At 31.1% G+C, this 18,344-nt stretch overlaps 4 protein-coding genes across 4 annotated transcripts; 3 read left to right on the top strand and 1 right to left on the bottom strand.

Annotated features, from left to right (window-relative positions):
- Positions 1–417: 417 nt before the first annotated feature.
- On the top strand, positions 418–3,219 carry PGO_131450 (translocon component PTEX150; the record flags this gene model as incomplete). Its single annotated transcript, XM_028689661.1, has 1 exon — positions 418–3,219. One exon carries the CDS (start codon positions 418–420, stop codon positions 3,217–3,219), a length of 2,802 nt encoding a protein of 933 aa, XP_028545462.1.
- A 2,116-nt stretch (positions 3,220–5,335) lies between these two features.
- PGO_131440 (hypothetical protein) lies at positions 5,336–8,392 on the top strand (the record flags this gene model as incomplete). The annotated part of the gene is made up of 1 exon (XM_028689660.1): positions 5,336–8,392. The coding sequence occupies one exon, from the start codon at positions 5,336–5,338 to the stop codon at positions 8,390–8,392; it is 3,057 nt and encodes a 1,018-aa protein (XP_028545461.1).
- Positions 8,393–9,759: 1,367 nt separating this feature from the next.
- Positions 9,760–11,052, top strand: PGO_131430 (GTP-binding protein; the record flags this gene model as incomplete). Its single annotated transcript, XM_028689659.1, has 1 exon — positions 9,760–11,052. One exon carries the CDS (start codon positions 9,760–9,762, stop codon positions 11,050–11,052), a length of 1,293 nt encoding a protein of 430 aa, XP_028545460.1.
- An 801-nt stretch (positions 11,053–11,853) lies between these two features.
- On the bottom strand, positions 11,854–16,235 carry PGO_131420 (cGMP-dependent protein kinase; the record flags this gene model as incomplete). The annotated part of the gene is made up of 5 exons (XM_028689658.1): positions 11,854–13,719; positions 14,372–14,802; positions 15,114–15,288; positions 15,408–15,477; positions 16,204–16,235. 5 exons carry the CDS (start codon positions 16,233–16,235, stop codon positions 11,854–11,856), a joined length of 2,574 nt encoding a protein of 857 aa, XP_028545459.1.
- Positions 16,236–18,344: the final 2,109 nt, after the last annotated feature.

Here is an 18,344-nt window from a genome sequence, read left to right as displayed (position 1 = left end):
AGTAATGCTACAACACTGAGTAATGCTACAACACTGAGTAATGCTACAACATTGAGTACTGCCACAACCACAAGTATTACTCTTTTGTTGTCGTTTTATTTATTTATTTTTTTTTTCTTTTTCTGAACTTAAGCCATTTGCATATACCTATATGTATGTGCATGAGCAATTTGTAAGTGTTATATGCTTTATATGTATATAGGTGTATATATATATATACCTCTAGCCGAGATTCTATAAGTACACCAACAGGACGCTTTCATTTTAAGAATCTACAAATATACAAAGTTACAAGACTGTGTAACAAGAACATCATAGACCCCCTCCCTCTCCTTTCCACGAAGCTTTTAAATTTTTTGTGCACACAACTCGTGACAGTATTTTTGTAACAATATTTTTAAGTATTATAGGAAAAAGATGAAACTGGTAGTAATAGCATCCTTATGTCTTTTGTCTTCTTCTGTTAATTATTACCATGTTTCTGCAGCATCAAATGGAAACCGAAATTTGAATGTGAAACCCACATGTCACAAATCTGGAAAAAATGATAATGTAAATGGAGCTAACAATAATACAGGGAAAAAGGGAAATGCGCAACACATAATAAATGGTGGAAATATACAAAATGGTAATTCACAGAAAGACAAAGTTGGAGGAACACAGAGACCTGCAGGTGCAGTAGGAGGAGGAATGCAAAACAATCCTGGATCGAATGAAAAAATCGAAAATATGATGAATAATCCTCTGAATAATATGTTTAAAGGAAATGGTGAAGGTTTAAATATAGAAAATATTATGAACAGCGATTTATTTCAAAACTTTTTTAATTCTCTCATGGGAAGTAATCCAAATGGAGACCAACAAGGTGCATCTGGAAATATGTTTAAAGATATATTAAACAGTATGAATAATATGCAGGGTGCCACCTCTAGTGGCAATGATAATGAAACCAAGGAAGCAAACCAGAAAAATCAAAGGGGAGGAGGAAGAGGAGGAGGAGGAGGAGGAGAACAGAACATACCAATAACCCCAGATCAACTTAACAAAATAAACGATATGAAGGACAAGTTAGAAAATGTGTTAAAAAATGTAGGTGTTGACGTTGAACAGTTAAAGGAGAATATGCAGAAAGAAAATTTTTTACAAAACAAAGATTTATTTAAAGATGTTTTATCCAATATGTCAATGAACCCATCTATGTTAAATAACATGATGGGTGGAAATAACGGAAACATGTTCAATATGGATCCAAGCCAAATGATGGATATGTTTAACAAATTAAATCAAGGAAAAATGAATATGAATGACTTTGGCATAGGCCACAATATGAACGGAAGTAATAATAATCCTTTATCTCCTCATGGACATAATAATGATGATATGAGCGATTCTAAGAATAAGGCCTTTGTTATGAACTCAAAAAATAACAACATGAAATTTGCAGATAAATTTAATTCACTAAATGATGAAGAAGAACAAGATCATGTAACCTTTCAACTTTTAAGTATGAATAATGATGAAGACGGTATTGATGATGGCATGAACGATGTTGTAGGAAATAGTGATAACACATTGGAGACGACTACAAATAGCATAAATAGAAATCTATCAGATGGAGATTCTGCAAAGGATGATGTTGATGAATCGAGAAGTGGTAACATGAACACAACTTCTACAAATCAAAATGGACATAATAAAGATGTGAAAAATGCAAGAATCAACAATGACGTAGTAGATCAAGCTGAAGAAGAATTAATCGCATCTTCATCTGGAAGTAAAGAAGGTGCCAATAAAATGGCAGGAAATAACCTAAAAATTGATGACAATAACAATGCATTCCTAGATATGAACAATTTAAAACAAAATTCTAGTTCTAATCATGATCAGACAAATATAGGAAATGCACAAGGTGTAAAAAATGAGAATAATATAACAAAAAAATCTAAAGGAGGAAAGAAAAAAAAAGGATTAAAAAAAAAGAAACCAGGTCAAATACCATTCAAAATTGATGCTTTAAAACAATTAGTAAAAGATTTTAGCAACACTCCTAATAAAAAAATAATGGAAGAAGTTATAAAAAAATATGTATCCCTAAACCATAAAAGTAGTAGTGGTGCAGATGATGAAGATGAGGACGATGCTGATTTTGAAAATGAGAAGAATAGTAAAGGAAAAGAAACTGAATTAAATATGAACGAATTTAGTGTTAAGGATATTAAGAAATTAATCAGTGAAGGTATTTTAACATATGAAGATTTGACAGAAGAAGAATTGAAAAAATTGGCCAAACCTGATGATGTATTTTATGAATTATCTCCATACTCAAGCGATGAAAAAGATTTATCATTGAATGAAACATCTGGTGTATCGAATGAACAGCTAAATGCATTTTTAAGAAAAAATGGATCCTATCATATGAGTTATGATTCCAAAGCAATTGATTATTTGAAACAAAAAAAAGCAGAGAAAAAAGAAGAAGATCAAGAAGATGATAATATGTATGATGCTTATAAACAAATTAAAAATTCATATGAAGGTATTCCATCCAATTATTATCATGATGCTCCACAATTAATTGGTAATAATTATGTATTTACATCTATATATGACAAAAAGAAAGAACTAATCGATTTCTTAAAACGAAGTAATGGCGTTTCGGATTCGAATAATGAAAGTGGCAATAATGGTAACTCTAAAGACAAGGATGCTAACACAGCCCAAGGTGGAACTTACAAATCCAAATTTTATGATAAATATATGAAAAAATTAAGTGAATATAGAAGAAGAGAAGCATTCAAAATTTTGAAAAAAAGAAGAGCAAAAGAATTAAAATTAAAAAAAAAACAAGAAATGCAAAGTAATAACAGTACCGATATAGACCACTCACAATTCTTGAAACAAAATGGTTTCCTTAACAGCAACAATGGATTTATAAAAACATTCTCTAAGGAACAGCTTGATAATATGGTAAAACAGTTCAACAACAATGGGGATGATTTAATTAATACTAGTGATATTGGTTCTTTTTCAGCTCAAGATAACACTTTTGGTGAAAATATTGCTAATGGAGGAGTTAATTCCTCTGCTTTTAATAGTAATACTCCAGGATATGTATCCTTCGATGGAAAAAACATTATAGGATCGAATGAAAAAGAAGATGAAGAATCAAATGAAGAAACCTTGAATGAAGATGAGGATGACGAAGAGGATGATATATGAGAGAAAAAGGAGCTATTTGTATGAGGTGTTGAAGTACCATTATCAACCGAGCTTTTTTTTTTTTTTTTTTTTTATTAGGAAAGAAGAAAAGAGGCAAAAATTTCCCCCCCACCATCTACACTTATATTATGAAATGATTGACTACATAATAAATGTAAATATATATATAGCATTGCCAAACCATTTGATTGATTAACCAAGTTTACAGAAAAAAAAAAAAGAAAAAAAAAATGGAAGACCTTTTCGATTTTTTTTTTTTTTTTTAACAGAGATCGTGAGGGGAGGGGGGGGCACTTTTGGTCCAGCAAAAAAAATGGAAAGCAGCTTTTTCACCATCGTAAGTTGCATACAAAGACACCCGAAAACAAGAACAAAATTCAAACCAAAAAAACGTTATTGTGAATTTTTACGTTTGATATGAAAGCACCCAATTTATTTATTCGTCACGCTTTCATTCTAATCATATTTACTTATTTTTATTTTATTATTATTTATTTTATTTTTTATTTTTATTCCCTATTTATCTTTTCATTTGGATTCCCATTTATTTCGTCCATTCGGGAATTCTCATACGACACACCCATACCACCACCACCCCACACACACAAATCCAGCCTTTTTGTCATTCGCAATTCCCAAATTAAATATTTCGCATGATATAAATTTTCTTTATAGAATTAATTTTATAAGGAGATTTTATTTTATTCCTTCTGTTGATATATGAATTTTCATTTTTGCCATTAGTGATATATAGTGGTAGGATGCAGTGTTGTTTAGGATTTTATTCTTATTGCCTTTGGTACATATATTTCTTTTTATTTTAGTATGTGATTATAATTTTACTATTATTTTTTTTTTTTTTCCACCTTTTTTTTCAACCTTTTTTTTCCCCCTTTTTTTTTTCCTCCTTTTTTTTCCCCCTTTTTTTTTTCCTCCTTTTTTTTTTCCTCCTTTTTTTTTTCCTCCTTTTTTCATCATTATTTCAGTTTAGTACGTATACATATAATTGTGTATACAAGTTGGTACACGTGCATGTACACACATTTGATTTATGTGTCCATTTGATTATTATAAAATAAAATAAGAGTAAGAATAAGAATATGTAGAAGAAAAAAAGAAGAGCAATTTATATAAAATATCCGTGCTTTTTTTTTTTTTTTTTTTTTAAACTTTTTTAATTAAATTTGAATTTGATATTTTAAAAATTAAAATATGAAATATTTACCCAGCTGAAACTGTGCAAACGCGAGTTTAATCTGAGTAAACCGCATAAACTGAAAAAACTCCTTTTCATTTTTGTTGTTTCATGTAACGGGATTATATAAAATGAGACAAACTAATTTGACAACAAAATTAAGGACAGTGTACAAAACACATCTTTGCAATGAATATTATAGGAGCGTATTTTTCACGGGTTCATCCAGGTACACTTTTGTGTGCCGAAGGAAAAAAGCTAGACTCGAAAAAATTTAGTAAAATAAACCACAAAAAAAAAAGAAAAACTCTTTGTATGTGTAATTTTTATACTATTAGAAAAGGGGAAAAAGGGTTTTCACAGAATTGCCAATTTTATGAAATGCGTCAAAAAAATTGTACACAATTTAACCGACAAGTACTGTAGTAACTTATGTGTATGTAGATTAGCAACTTTTTCCCCTCTATGATGTTATTATTTTATTTTTTTTTTCTTCAAATTCTTAAGAATGGGCAAAATTCTGGTATAAAAAAATTACTCCCCCACCTGCGATTGTCGCTGCGAAGGTTGATCTGCTTTCGAAATATTAGTGCCAGAAAAAAAAAAAAAAAAAAATATAAAAGTTATAAAGCAATAAAACAACAAAGCAGTAATAATAATAGTAAAATAAAATAAAACAAATAAGAACAAAACAGTCATGATGTGATAATTCATATCAACACAGCGAGATGCTCATTTTTACACAGATGTCTCCCAGCCTCTCGATACTATACTGGATGTATAACACTATGAAAGGGAAAATCAAATGAAAAAACAAAACATATACCCTTTATCTGAGTAGTTATAAAAACAATTATATGTCACTTTTTTTTTTTTTTTTTTTTTTTTTGCATGAAACCTTAAGTACACAATGAAAGGATAATGGAAATCAGAAGAATTGTCAGAGAACAAGCAAATGTCAAAAAGTGGCCTCATATCATCATTCTTGAAAAAGAAATACATGATAACATAAACAACATTTTAAACCTTATAGTGTATGAAAAAAATAAAAGATTATCTCATAAGACGGATGAGTCAGATTGTGTTAACCATATTCACATCCATAACGATGTTGACAAATTGATGAATAACAAAGGAGTTCCAAGAAGAGGTACTACATACGATTTGAATACTAAGAGCACGTCAGAGTGGAAGTATTACGACAAAATGTCTGTAGATTTGTTAAAAAAACATGTTAAGGCATTTCACAGAAGTAATAAACAGATATGGCACCACCCACTACTGAAGCAAGAAGAAATGGAAACAAGAAGAGAAATAACCAAATGTGGAAAAATGAAGGATCAAAATGAGCAATGTAAAAAATATACAAAAAAGAGAGATACAAATTATTGTACAGAGAATGAAAATGAAGTCTTATCAAATGTCCAGGTACAGTTACTAAACCAGTATGAAGAGAATATAAACCATAAAGAAAAATCAAATACGTGTCACACAGAAGATAAGCAACATTACAAAATGAATACTATTATCAATTTAAACGATTTAGAATATCTATGGATGAAGCATGCAATAATTATCTTTAAGCTCCTAGTTGGGTACAATACAACGATACATGTAAAGAGGAAATTCAACATGACTATCGCAGTTTATGTTCTTCTGAAAAGGGCATGCAGAAAAGAAACGATGATTTCACATAATACAAGTTATCAGAGTAGAAGCAAAATTGATATATATCTATCTTGTGCTTATCTTCTATCCAAAGTGAATATGGTAGATAAGGAACTCATCATTCAGTTATGCAGTATTATGGACAATAAGTATAAGTCACTGAGTCCGATTAATAAATTCTACCTTCTCAGTTGCATGAATAATTTCCATTCTTTATCGAAGAAATTTCAACGAATTTTGAATTATTTGCACACTTATTTTTACAATTCACTGAAGAGGAGAATGGGCATATATTTAAAAAGTAGAAATTATGACCTCCGCTCAGCTTTGGGAAATGAAAGAGAAAAAGGAGCAGAAAAAGGAGCGGAAAAAGGAGCGGAAAAAGGAGCGGAAAAAGAAGAAGAAAAAGGGAAAAGACATCATGTTGAGTACCCAAAAGAGGAGGAAGAGACACTGTATAAGGAAACCAGGAATGTTAAACGGATATGCAAATTAAGAGACTTAGATGAGCATTCAACACATGGGGACGTGAAGAAAAAATTGATCAACGCAAATAAAAACCCATTTGGAATATCTCAGATTGATCAAATTGATGAAAAAATTGAAAAAATTAACCAAATTGACGAAATTGAGGAAATTTGTCAAATTTGCTCCATGGGAGAACTGTGCCAAGTCCTATTTAAGCATAAAAAATACCTGACCCATTTGGACAGAACAATTCTAAAAAAGATATTGAACGCAGAATTATCCAAGTACAGGAAGGTAAGTTCCTCATTTGTTAAGTGTCTCGTAAAGTTAAGTGACAAGGATTTGCATGAATTTCTATTCAATAGAATTATAGAAAATATCGAATCCTATGAACAATCAGAAATATACGAAATGCTAAACAGTTTTATCAAAAAGGGGAAGCAAGAGGGAGAAAATTTTTCTCTTTCTTCCCTTTTGCACATTTTACACAAAACGAATTTTTCACATATGAACCTAAAACATGTGTGCTATTTTTATGTATACATAAATAGACTATTCAAAAAGGAGTTTAAAAGGGCAAAGTGGGGAGACACAAAAATGGATCATCTTAATAGCGATGAGACATGCCTATTTGATGGTTCAGATTGGGCAACAAGGTTTGGAGGTTCAAGTTGGATGATCACATATGGTACGAGCCTGGAGAAACGAATGCAGACAAAAAAGGTATGCATAAAAATAGAACCATCGATATGTAAAACTCGAAATGGAAACGAAGCAAACATTAATGACGTGGAATTTTTTGAAGAATTTTGTGAAATGAGATGTAACCACGAGGAGGAGAATGATACAGATAAACAAAACCTATACTTGATAAAAAATTTAAATGAAAAAATTATTCTCGTTTTGAAAGAAAAAATATATTATTTAAAAATGAATAATATAATAACATTAGTGTATAATACATGCCCAATTGTGTGTGAAAATCAAATTAATTTTTTAAAAGACTGTTTTGTGCATTTAGTGGAAGAAAATTATTTAACAATAAATTTTTTAAAAATTTATCATTTGTTATATCGCTATTTTATACTTAATTATAATCAAATGTATATGAACCATGGAAAACCACTTAACCACGTACATAACAATGGAAAAACATACACAGATAATGATGGAATGTCCAAGTATGAAAAAAAAGTAAAGAATCTCTTCAGATATATCAAAGAAAGATACTATATAAAGAATGATACAGATTTATTGGACATGAGTAAGTATACCATCTTGTTAAATATTTGTCAAAAATTTTTGTTAGATTTGCTTCTCTATTCCTTCTACAGGACTCATTCACAGCACGAGTATGCGAAAGAGTTGGAAATTCTTGATCTTATTATGCACACTTTCTCTCATCTACACTTTATCAGTATTAGCATGCGGGGGATCTTAGGAGAAGAACCTGACGAGAAACAATTTGCCAATCGTTTCAAACAGTTCGAGCTCGTTTTGCTTTATGGGTATAAAATAGTAAACCAATTGGACAAGTACTTTGATTTGGTACAACGCGTGTGTCGCTGTAGAGGAAATCATCACAATTCATTAAAGGATAAAAACCTGAATGATACACATTCCCCAGTTGATTGTATGAACAACTCAGGTATGGTAAATAATGTATGGGGAGAAGAAATTCTTTGTGATACGGCTTCATTATATAAGTACAAGGAATTCGAGAATAATCCAAACGACTTACGCAAGGTTTTTCACTTGATGCAGTATGTAAGTTTTGTGTGTTCATGTATTTACCAACAAATGAGGGAGGAAAAAAAAAAAAAAAAACGGATGAAAAAATAACAGGAATGTTATTTCGCAACCGTGCAATGAAAAAGAAGGGATGGGGAAAGAAAAAAAAAAAAAACGTAGCTCATATGTGAACATATATGTGCGTATACGTATATGTATATGTACATATAAATTTGTTCAGAAAATATGTCTAGGCGCGTTTTAGGCATTACGTATATATATATATATATATATATGCATGCATGTGTGTGATGTTTACTGGGTGATAGAGGGGCCCCATACATTGTGCAACGTGCTTAAAATATAGAAAGGTCGCAGAGTCCCAATTGCTGAAATGAGAATATTTCAAAGACTATCAGAAGTGAGAAGGCTTTGCAGAACTGGAGGGGAGGATAGAAGGCGTGGGATAAAAAACTGCAGGTATATATTTTCAAGTGCATATTTTCAAGTGCATATTTTCAAGTGCATATTTGCATGTGCATATTTGCATGTATACACACTAGAGTTGAGACCTTCGCTTTTGACATCTCAAGAAAACATTGTTACGAACGAGAACTTAATGTGAAAATATCCTGAATTGCGCAAATGGTGCACATTTGACCCTATGCCTCCCTTTCTGCGGTATAACATTTTGTAGGTCAAATTATCCGTTAAAAAAAAAAAATAATATAATAATAAAATAATAAAAAATCAATAAAAAACCTATTTTTAAAACCTATTTTTAAAACCTATTTTTAAAACCTATTTTTAAAACCCATTTTTAAAACCCATTTTTAAAGCCCATTTTTAAAACCCATTTTTAAAGCCCATTTTTAAAGCCCATTTTTAAAGCCTTTTTTGAGTTAAAAATTGCGCCCTGCGTCACTTGTGTAGATTATTCTTGTTCGCAATCGTTTTTTTCTCGTTGGTAGTTGTTTCATTTCATTTTTATTTGATTTTATTATTTTTTTTTTTCCTGAATACGCTTTTAAGAAAGGGATTATCTCCCATTGTATGAAAAAATTTTCTTATCAACTTTTAGTAAAAAAAAAAAAAAAAAAAAATGAAAACATAAAACGGGGAATGCCGATGTGGTAAACAGGCTAGAAACAATAATAAGAGTTTTTTATTTTATTTCATTTTATTTTACTTTTTTTTCTCCTCAATACACTACCAGTACAGAAAAGAATTATGTAGAAAAGGGAATCCCATAAAATATGGGACACAATATTGAGATCAGATCGGTTCAAAAAAAGAAGAAGAAAAAAAAAAAAAAAAAAAAAAAAAAAAACAGCGGCATAAGAAGTGGTCGCCCTTTTAATAAGCAAACATAGATAAAATTTTTTTTTTTTTTTTTTTTTTTTTTACTCTATTTCTAATTCGAATCACATGTACACGTTAGCCTTATCTTATGCATTTTCACAAAGTAAGAAGGAAAAATGAGCATTAAGAAGAGAAATATAAGGAGTAGCTCATGTTCCATTAGTGTGTGGAAAAAAGACATTGGGCCAAATTTGAAGGATATATTTTTAAGAAGAAATTTAGAGGTTGCAAAGGATGGAGAGAGAAATAAACAAAGTGACATATATCCCAACAGATTTATAAATCAAAAAAGACACCACAATGATGATGAGGCTGAGGATAATAGTCTCATTGAAGATGAAGAAGAAAGAAAGAAAAAAAAAAATCAGAAATTCATGAATTTCTTGTGCAGAGATAAATTTATATTTGATGAAAATATAACCTGCTTTCCAAATTATATGCACAAGTCATCATTAAATATAAAAAAAAAAATTGACATTTGTGATTTGATTATTGAAGTGAGAGATGCTAGACTACCATTTACAAGCACAAATGATTTTATTATTGACAGTTTAAGAAAACATAGGAAGGAAAAAAAACGAATTATAATTTTAAATAAAATTGACTTAATTTCCAAGGGAGTAGCTGTAAATGCAAAGAATATTATCGAAGAAAAAACGAAACATATGTGCATATTGATATCATCAAAATACAATAAAAATATATCTAAAATTAGAGATATATGTAAAGAAATAAAACCAAAATTTAAAAGTCTTGGAATATTTGCTATGTTAATAGGATTACCAAATGTTGGAAAGTCAAGCATTATAAATTCCTTTAAAGATATAACTTATAATTTAGGAAAATATGGACATAAAAATAATAAAATATCATTTGAAGTGAATAGAAAAAAGGCTAAAACAAATGTAATTGCAGGGACAACTAAGATCATTGATACTTACAAAGTTTCCAATACCCCCTTACTTTATTTTATCGACACCCCAGGTATTTATTTACCAAAAATGGAAGATAAAGAAATTAGTCTTAAATTAAGTGCTATAGGAAATGCTCTAGATTACAAATATGACCATATGTATGTCGGTGATTATATTCTTTTCACTCTAAACAAACATAAAAATTTTAATTACGTTAAAATGATTGGATTAGAACAACCAACAAATGATATCCGCTTTGTCAGTAATGTCATATCCACCAAGTTAAATCTATGCAGAAATTATAAATATTTAGATATAAATGGTGGATGTCGTTATTTCATTGATATGTTTCGCTTGGGATTATTTGGACACATTTGCTTGGACACTGTTCCCCATAGCAAAGAAGATTTCATCACGTACTTTGATTTCAATTCTCAGGAACCCCTTGCCATCGATGCACAGAATAACCCGCAGCCATTCCGGGGCCTGCTCTAGAATGCAAGGCCACACAGCTGGCAGAATTTTCAGCGCATATCCAATTGTCAGCTATTCATTTCACTCCCCCTTTTTACTTATCACTCCCGTTTACTTTTCCTTTTTTTTCTCTCATCTCCTTTCTCTTACTGCCTCAACGCCACATGGTCGAATCGGCTATCACACTAGTTGTGATGAAACATGTATCCCAGTTTTCACAAAAAAAATTCGCAAAAATATGGCAAAAATGTAAGCATAATAATAGGCATCATTTTTATGTACGAATGCATATACATACACACGGAGGGTATATACGTTAAAAAGAAAGGAAGAAGAAAAAAAAAAAAAAAGAGGATTTTTTTTTTTTTTTTTTTTTTTTTTTTGTCATAAAAATAAATTTCGAGATATATTTTTTTTTTTTTTTTTCCCCTTGATTTATCAACATTGTTATGAAAACTACTGAAAGATACCAGGTGCGCGACGTTTCATGAAGAACGATGTTAGATGAATACTGCATGAATCGTATCCCACAGGTAGACAATTCACAAAAACATGTGACATATAATAAAATCTTGGGATATGAAAAAAAAAAACAATAAAGGTAAAATGCATGCGTGTTAAAAAATTGTGTAACTATACAGGATGGGCATAACCACTCATGGGGTGGGTGGGTATAATATATCTCATGGTTATTCATATCAATTCCTTACAAACCTAGGATGTATATATATTCTCTTTGGTGTGTATCATTAGATTGAAATTGTTCAAATTGGCTTCTTACGTACAAAATGCAAAAAAATTTCATGGGGTGAGGGGAATGAATCAGAAATCAATGTCCCAATTGGCATCGTCGTTTATAGGATCATTTGCATCTAGTGCATCATCCTCCTCCTCCTCCTCAATCTGCTTAATATCGATGTCCTCGGCATATGTTTCTCCCTTGGATACTAAAGGTGGATCGAGTAAACGTCCAGCTAGCTTATCCCAATTAAAATTGGAGAAAAAAGTGTGTTCCTTGATATCTTTGAACCCATTTATCGAGCAGCCAATTCGTCCCTGAGGCAATCTGCATAATAATCGTTTCATCAAATTTATGCTATCTGTATCTGTTACATAATCTGGAAAAGTTAGCTGACCTGTTAATATATCTCTAAATATTTCTAACTGATCTTCTTGATCATTTCCAAATGGAAGTGGGCCACAAAGGAATTCATATAAACAAACTCCTAATGCCCAGATGTCGACAGTACAACTATATCCTTTCCCTAATATAACTTCAGGTGCCATATAATGAGGTGTACCTACTAATGTATATGCTCTACCTTGAACTTTCTTAGCACAACCGAAATCTATAAGTTTTACATAACCTTGTTTATCTAACAAAATATTTTCTGGCTTCAAATCTCTATATACAATATTTCTTTCATGTAAATATTCAATAGCTAAGATTATAGAACCCAAATAAAACTGTGCCTGAGGTTTTGATAATAAACCTAATTTTCTAATAGCATCATATAATTCTCCACCTGTTACTAATTCTGTTAAGAAATAAAAATATTTATTGTCTTTAAATGTCCTAACTAGTCGTATAATAAATGGATGGTCATTTTCTGCAGTTATTTCTCTTTCCAATTTTATATTATTTTGTTGATTTAAACTTATTATACTTTTTTTACTAACACATTTTAATGCATATCTAATTTTCGTTGGTTTATGATGTACTAATTTAACAGTTCCAAATGTTCCTCTTCCTATAATTCTTTCTGTTTCTAATTCTTCCATCTCTACTTTGGTATCTTGCATTTTGATTCGCTCTTCCAAATGTGTTAACATAGGTCCTTGAATAATTTGCAAAAAGACACTTTTATCCACAAACCAACATTCTAAATTGGTTACTTTACTTATGATAGTTGCAGTTCTGGGTTCATCATATAATAATGCTCTTTCTCCAAAATAATCATTTTTTCCTAAAGTTCTTAATCTTTTTCCATTTTTTACTACTTCTACTTCACCATTTTTTATGATATAGAATCTTGAACCCACTTCTCCTTCTTGGATTATATAATCTCCTTCTTCATATCTTGTTGTTCTAAATGCTTCAATTAATAAATTGCATTGTTGTTCACTTAGATATCTAAATATATACATTTTTTTTATAATGTTTTTTTTATTATTATAATCAATTGATGCATCTATGTTATTATCTCCTAAACAATCAGCTAAACATGATTCCGTTATTAAAGCTATTTTACAAACTTCCAAAGATTTAATGGTATGTCTAAATTTCTGTTTCTGATTTAAAACATATTGATCACCAAACGATTTACCTCTTGTTAATATCCCAATAGATTCATCATCAAGAAATAATTCTACCTTACCTTCTAATACAATAATATATTTTACAGATTTTATTTTGTCCTTATGAAGAATGTGATAATTTGCTGGATAATCCCTAACAATAGCTATATCTACTAAATCGTTCAATTGTTCTGCACTGAATTGTTTAAATATATCACTTTGTTGCAATGCTTCTGTCATGATGTTTCGAAATAATACAACTTGAAGATTCCCTAACACTACATTTAACAACTTCCTACAAATAGATGCACATGATGTGGGTTCTTTTGCAATTATTGTTGCACTTCTCGGTTCATCATATAACAATGCTCGTTCTCCAAAATAGGAACCCTGTAAAATAGTGATCCCACCAAGGGAGAACGAGTGAAAAGGAAGCATTTTCCATTTTTGCTGAGTCAGGTAGGAGTTGTCATTTGCTTCAGCTGGGTACATAGACACGTATACATAGCACACACAAACACATGCACCAACAGAGGGAAACTGGGGGGCAGAACACACGCAGGGATTTGCAAAAAAATGAGAAATCACCCAAGGCCCAAAGAGTAACCTCATTCGAACACATGCAAACAATCATACACAACCATACACAATCATACACAACCATACACAACCATACACAATCATACACAATCATACACAACCATACACAACCATACACAATCATACACAATCATACACAACCATACACAACCATACACAATCATACACAATCATACACAACCATACACAACCATACACAACCATACACAATCATACACAATCATACACAATCATACACAACCATACACAACCATACACAATCATACACAACCATACACAACCATACACAATCATACACAACCATACACAATCACTACACATTGCACTGTACACACAACTGCAAGATTTCTAATTCGTGTAAAATTTTTTTGTAGCAGCGTGGCCACGCCCATTGCATGTTGTTCCCTGTCATGGGCGTAGCTGCAGAGATGGGGGATATTACTTTGTTAAGAACTCTTATTTCTTTATCATTAATAAAAACGGTGGCTTTACCTTCCTTCAATATATACAACACATCTCCATAATCGCCCTGCTTGACTATTGTTTCTCCCGCTTTAAAATTCTGAATAACGCATGCATTCGTAATCATATTTTTCTGTGCTTCTGTTAACATATCAAATACTGACACAGAATCAATAAATTTTCTATTCTCATAAAAATTTCTATTAGATAACTGTTTTAGTGTAGCCCTGAAAGTACTTCTTTGTACACCCCATAATGCACCATCTGTTTCTGCTATTATTGTTGCACTTCTCTGTGTGTTATGAATTAGAGCTGCTTCTCCAAATGAATTTCCTTTTCCCATACTCTTCACCTTTTTATCATTAACATAAACATCGAATTTCCCACTGTTTATTATGAAGAAATAAGAACCTGTGTATGTGGTGGAAGCGGAATGTGAAAACAAACGAAACATGTGTCGAAATGGTGTCACTTTATTGGTTTATACTTGGTATTCCCGGTGCATTACAACTCTACCCCTTTGAGATATATATGACCTTGTGCAAGGCTTTTAAAAAAAAAAAAAAAAAAAAAAAAAAAAAAAAAACATAACATAACATAACAAAGCATAAAGATGTAGCGGTGTACAAAGACCATGGACATAGGCACTGCACACATATCCATATGTTGATGAAATGAACATCACAATAAAAGGGAGCACAAAAGACTCATGCTTCTATAACCTTTCTCTCCCTGTTTTATTACTAGGTCACCACTTTTAAAAACAAAAAATTGCATATAATTAGATAATGTCAGTATTTCATTATCATTTAGTGTACTGCATACGAGGTTATTTTTAAGGGAAGACTTTATCATATCAATATCTTCTGAAAATTTTTCACGCAATTGCAAATGTTCCTGTAATGAGATGGGCACGGAAAGGGGGTGAAAAAAAAAAGAAAAAGACATATCGTGGTAAAATTGCTACTTGTTTGTAATTAAGTTATGAATGTGAAACAATGCAATCGTTTGCATACCTCCATTAAAGTGTCTTCCCCTGAAAAATCATCATTTGAAAAAATGGCCTTCTTCTTGTTCCTTTCATTGCTGCAGTGAAATTGGAAAGGAACGAGGAGCGCGTGTAGATGTTTGCTTTCTGCAGACGTGCAAAAGTTTCATGCAGAAGATTCGTGCAGAAGTTGTGTTAGTGACTCCTCAGCATGCAGGTGGGTGTGGACACCTCATCAGAACGACCATTTTTATGCACATGCAAATGTACAGAAAATAGGGAAAAACAAAGAAAAGAGCGATAACAAGCTAATGAGTAGCGTAAAAAAAAAAAAAAAAAAAAAAAAAAAGGGTTACACAAATGGAAATCTACACGTTTGTATGTGCACATATATATATATGTATATGAACGTCTGCTGACTTTTTCTTTTTCATCCCGTTTCTCTCAACCAGGTATACAGGTAGTGGCATACACAATATGTTTTTTTTGAATTTATAAAAAGTTCACTTGGTGTGGCACATTGTGTACATAACTGAGATGTGTGCAACTCCCATATGCATAACTGGAGAATGTCTGTGTGTTGATATGTTGATGTGTTGATGTGTTGATGTGTTGATGTGTTGATGTGTTCACGTATTGATATGTTGATGTGTTGATATGATCATGTGTGTGTGAAATACGTGAAATTTATGTCAACGTTGTAAGAAGTGCATACTAACGCATTATTCAGAAATATAGATAATTCTAAATTCATTATGGTTCTCTTATCATGTTTGTGAAATTGTTCATGTAGGCACCACATGTACATAGTTTTTCATACTTACCACTTCTTTGGAATGTCACCATTTTCACCCATTTTTTTTTTTTTTTCTTCTTAAGCATTAAATTTTTTTTTTTTTTTTTTTTGCTAACTTGTGGTATACAGACTTTTCAAAATGTGTAAAAAGGTGTATTCGTGAAAAAGTGATATTTTCACAAATTTAGAAATGCTTAGGATTGAGATGGGGGGATGATGTGCTATAAGAGTCACACATTTTGGGAAAATTGTAGTGCTCCTAGGTTAAATAAAAAGAAGAAGGAAAAAAAGCAGAAACGAAAACGAAACAGGAAAAGAAACAAAAACGAAACAGGAAAAGAAACAAAAACGAAATAAAAAAAAAAAAAAATTACTCAAAAAAGTTAAAAATAATGCCAAGTGGATATCGAAATAAAAAAAAAAAAAAAAAAAAATTCAGTAGCATGGTGTGAATTTGAAAAAATTTTAAGGTGAAATAATTTTAAAAGGTTAGGGAGAAGAAGCGAGTGGCACTTCACTTTGCCTTCACGTATCCATTGAATTCTTTTTCACCTTTAAGCAATCGCTTTATTCACCATTTGTGTAATTTTTAGATGTTATGCTTAACAAAGCTGGTTTTCCCACTTAAGCACCATTTTCCACGTATCATATCGTATTCTTTTTTAGAGTATGTTTGTGAAACATAGTGAACCTCCATTTTAAGCTGAAGCATGACATTATTGCAAGGCCAGGGAAAAAAAAAAAGAAGAAAATGTATATATAAATATGTACACCTGTAAATATATACACCTGTAAATGTACACACCTGTAAATGTACACACATATGTAGCAATGGATATCACGTGAAAAGCGCTGCTAAGCTGTATTACTTCCTTTTTTTACGTAGTTTGGACTGGCATGAAGTATAGGGTACACCTTGTTGAATGCCACATGCAATTGTCGAAATGCATTTCTTCCTTTTTGTCTGAGGGGGTTACATACACACATGCATATATATATATATATATATATATATATTCATTCATTCATTCATTCTTTATTTTTTTTTTCCCTTTTGCGCCTTTTTTTTAACGAAAAAGCCCTTGTGCAAGGGCATTTACGCACACATAATTTTGTGAATTCCTAGATCAAAGAATTATCGAGATTGCAACAGTAGGGTACATACAATATTTAAACCTACAGCAGTCTTCCTCAATAGATCCTCTTCTTCGTTCAGCATTTATAAAGTATGTATACATATACATATGTATGTATATATATATATACACACGTAATATGAAACAAATGCGCCTTAAAATGAGACATCTTTTGGAGGCACCCAAATTAGTCAAACATAATAATATACTCGCAGTGTTATGCACAACTCAGTATTATCAGCACTTTCTCAATTTTTCTATAAAATTGCATTATTTAAGACTATCAAAATTGTAACAGTGTGTTATTGCAAATCAGAAGGAGAATTTCAACGTGACAAACGCATTTCTTTTAATTTGTTCTTAAGGAGACATGTAGGGAATGTGTCACACTTTGAAGAGATGCACACACACGAAAAAAAGTAAAAAAAATAAGTAAAAAAATAAAATAATGCATAAATGATAAGTAATAAAGAAAGCACGGCAATAGTAAATAAAAATGACGTACCCCTTTTGAATAAGCAACTTTTTACGTGCACTCATGGCCCAGACGAACACACACTTAAGAATTTCTTGTCATGTTGGTCTACACACACGCAAGCACCTGCTTTTGCTGATGATGTGCATGCTTTACACACATATACATGCACACAGATTATCAACACATATTATAAACACATTATGAATACACAAAACAGAAGCATAATGACACCAACACACATAGGACAAATATTCAATCGATACCCCTTGAGAATCGTAACTTCCAGATCATAATACTAAAACAAGAGCACATAACATAACTGTAAAAAAAAAAAAAAAAAAAAAAAAAAAAAGTCAACAGTTGATGATTAGCAAAGGGACTTTGTTAATATACGTATTAAAATGTTGCTTTTTTTTTTTTTTTTTAAGTCTTGTGCGTTTTCCTTGCACCGGAAAAAATGTGTAAATATATATCACCCCATTATGATTCTCCTTATACCTATCAAATTATTGGTATCAGGTTTATCACACTGTGAAGATGTGGCTTTTCTACTCT

The sequence above is a fragment of the Plasmodium gonderi genome, assembly GCF_002157705.1.
Source record: "Plasmodium gonderi DNA, contig: Chr13, whole genome shotgun sequence".
Lineage (NCBI taxonomy): Eukaryota > Apicomplexa > Aconoidasida > Haemosporida > Plasmodiidae > Plasmodium > Plasmodium gonderi.
This window is presented reverse-complemented; position numbering and strand designations above follow the sequence as displayed.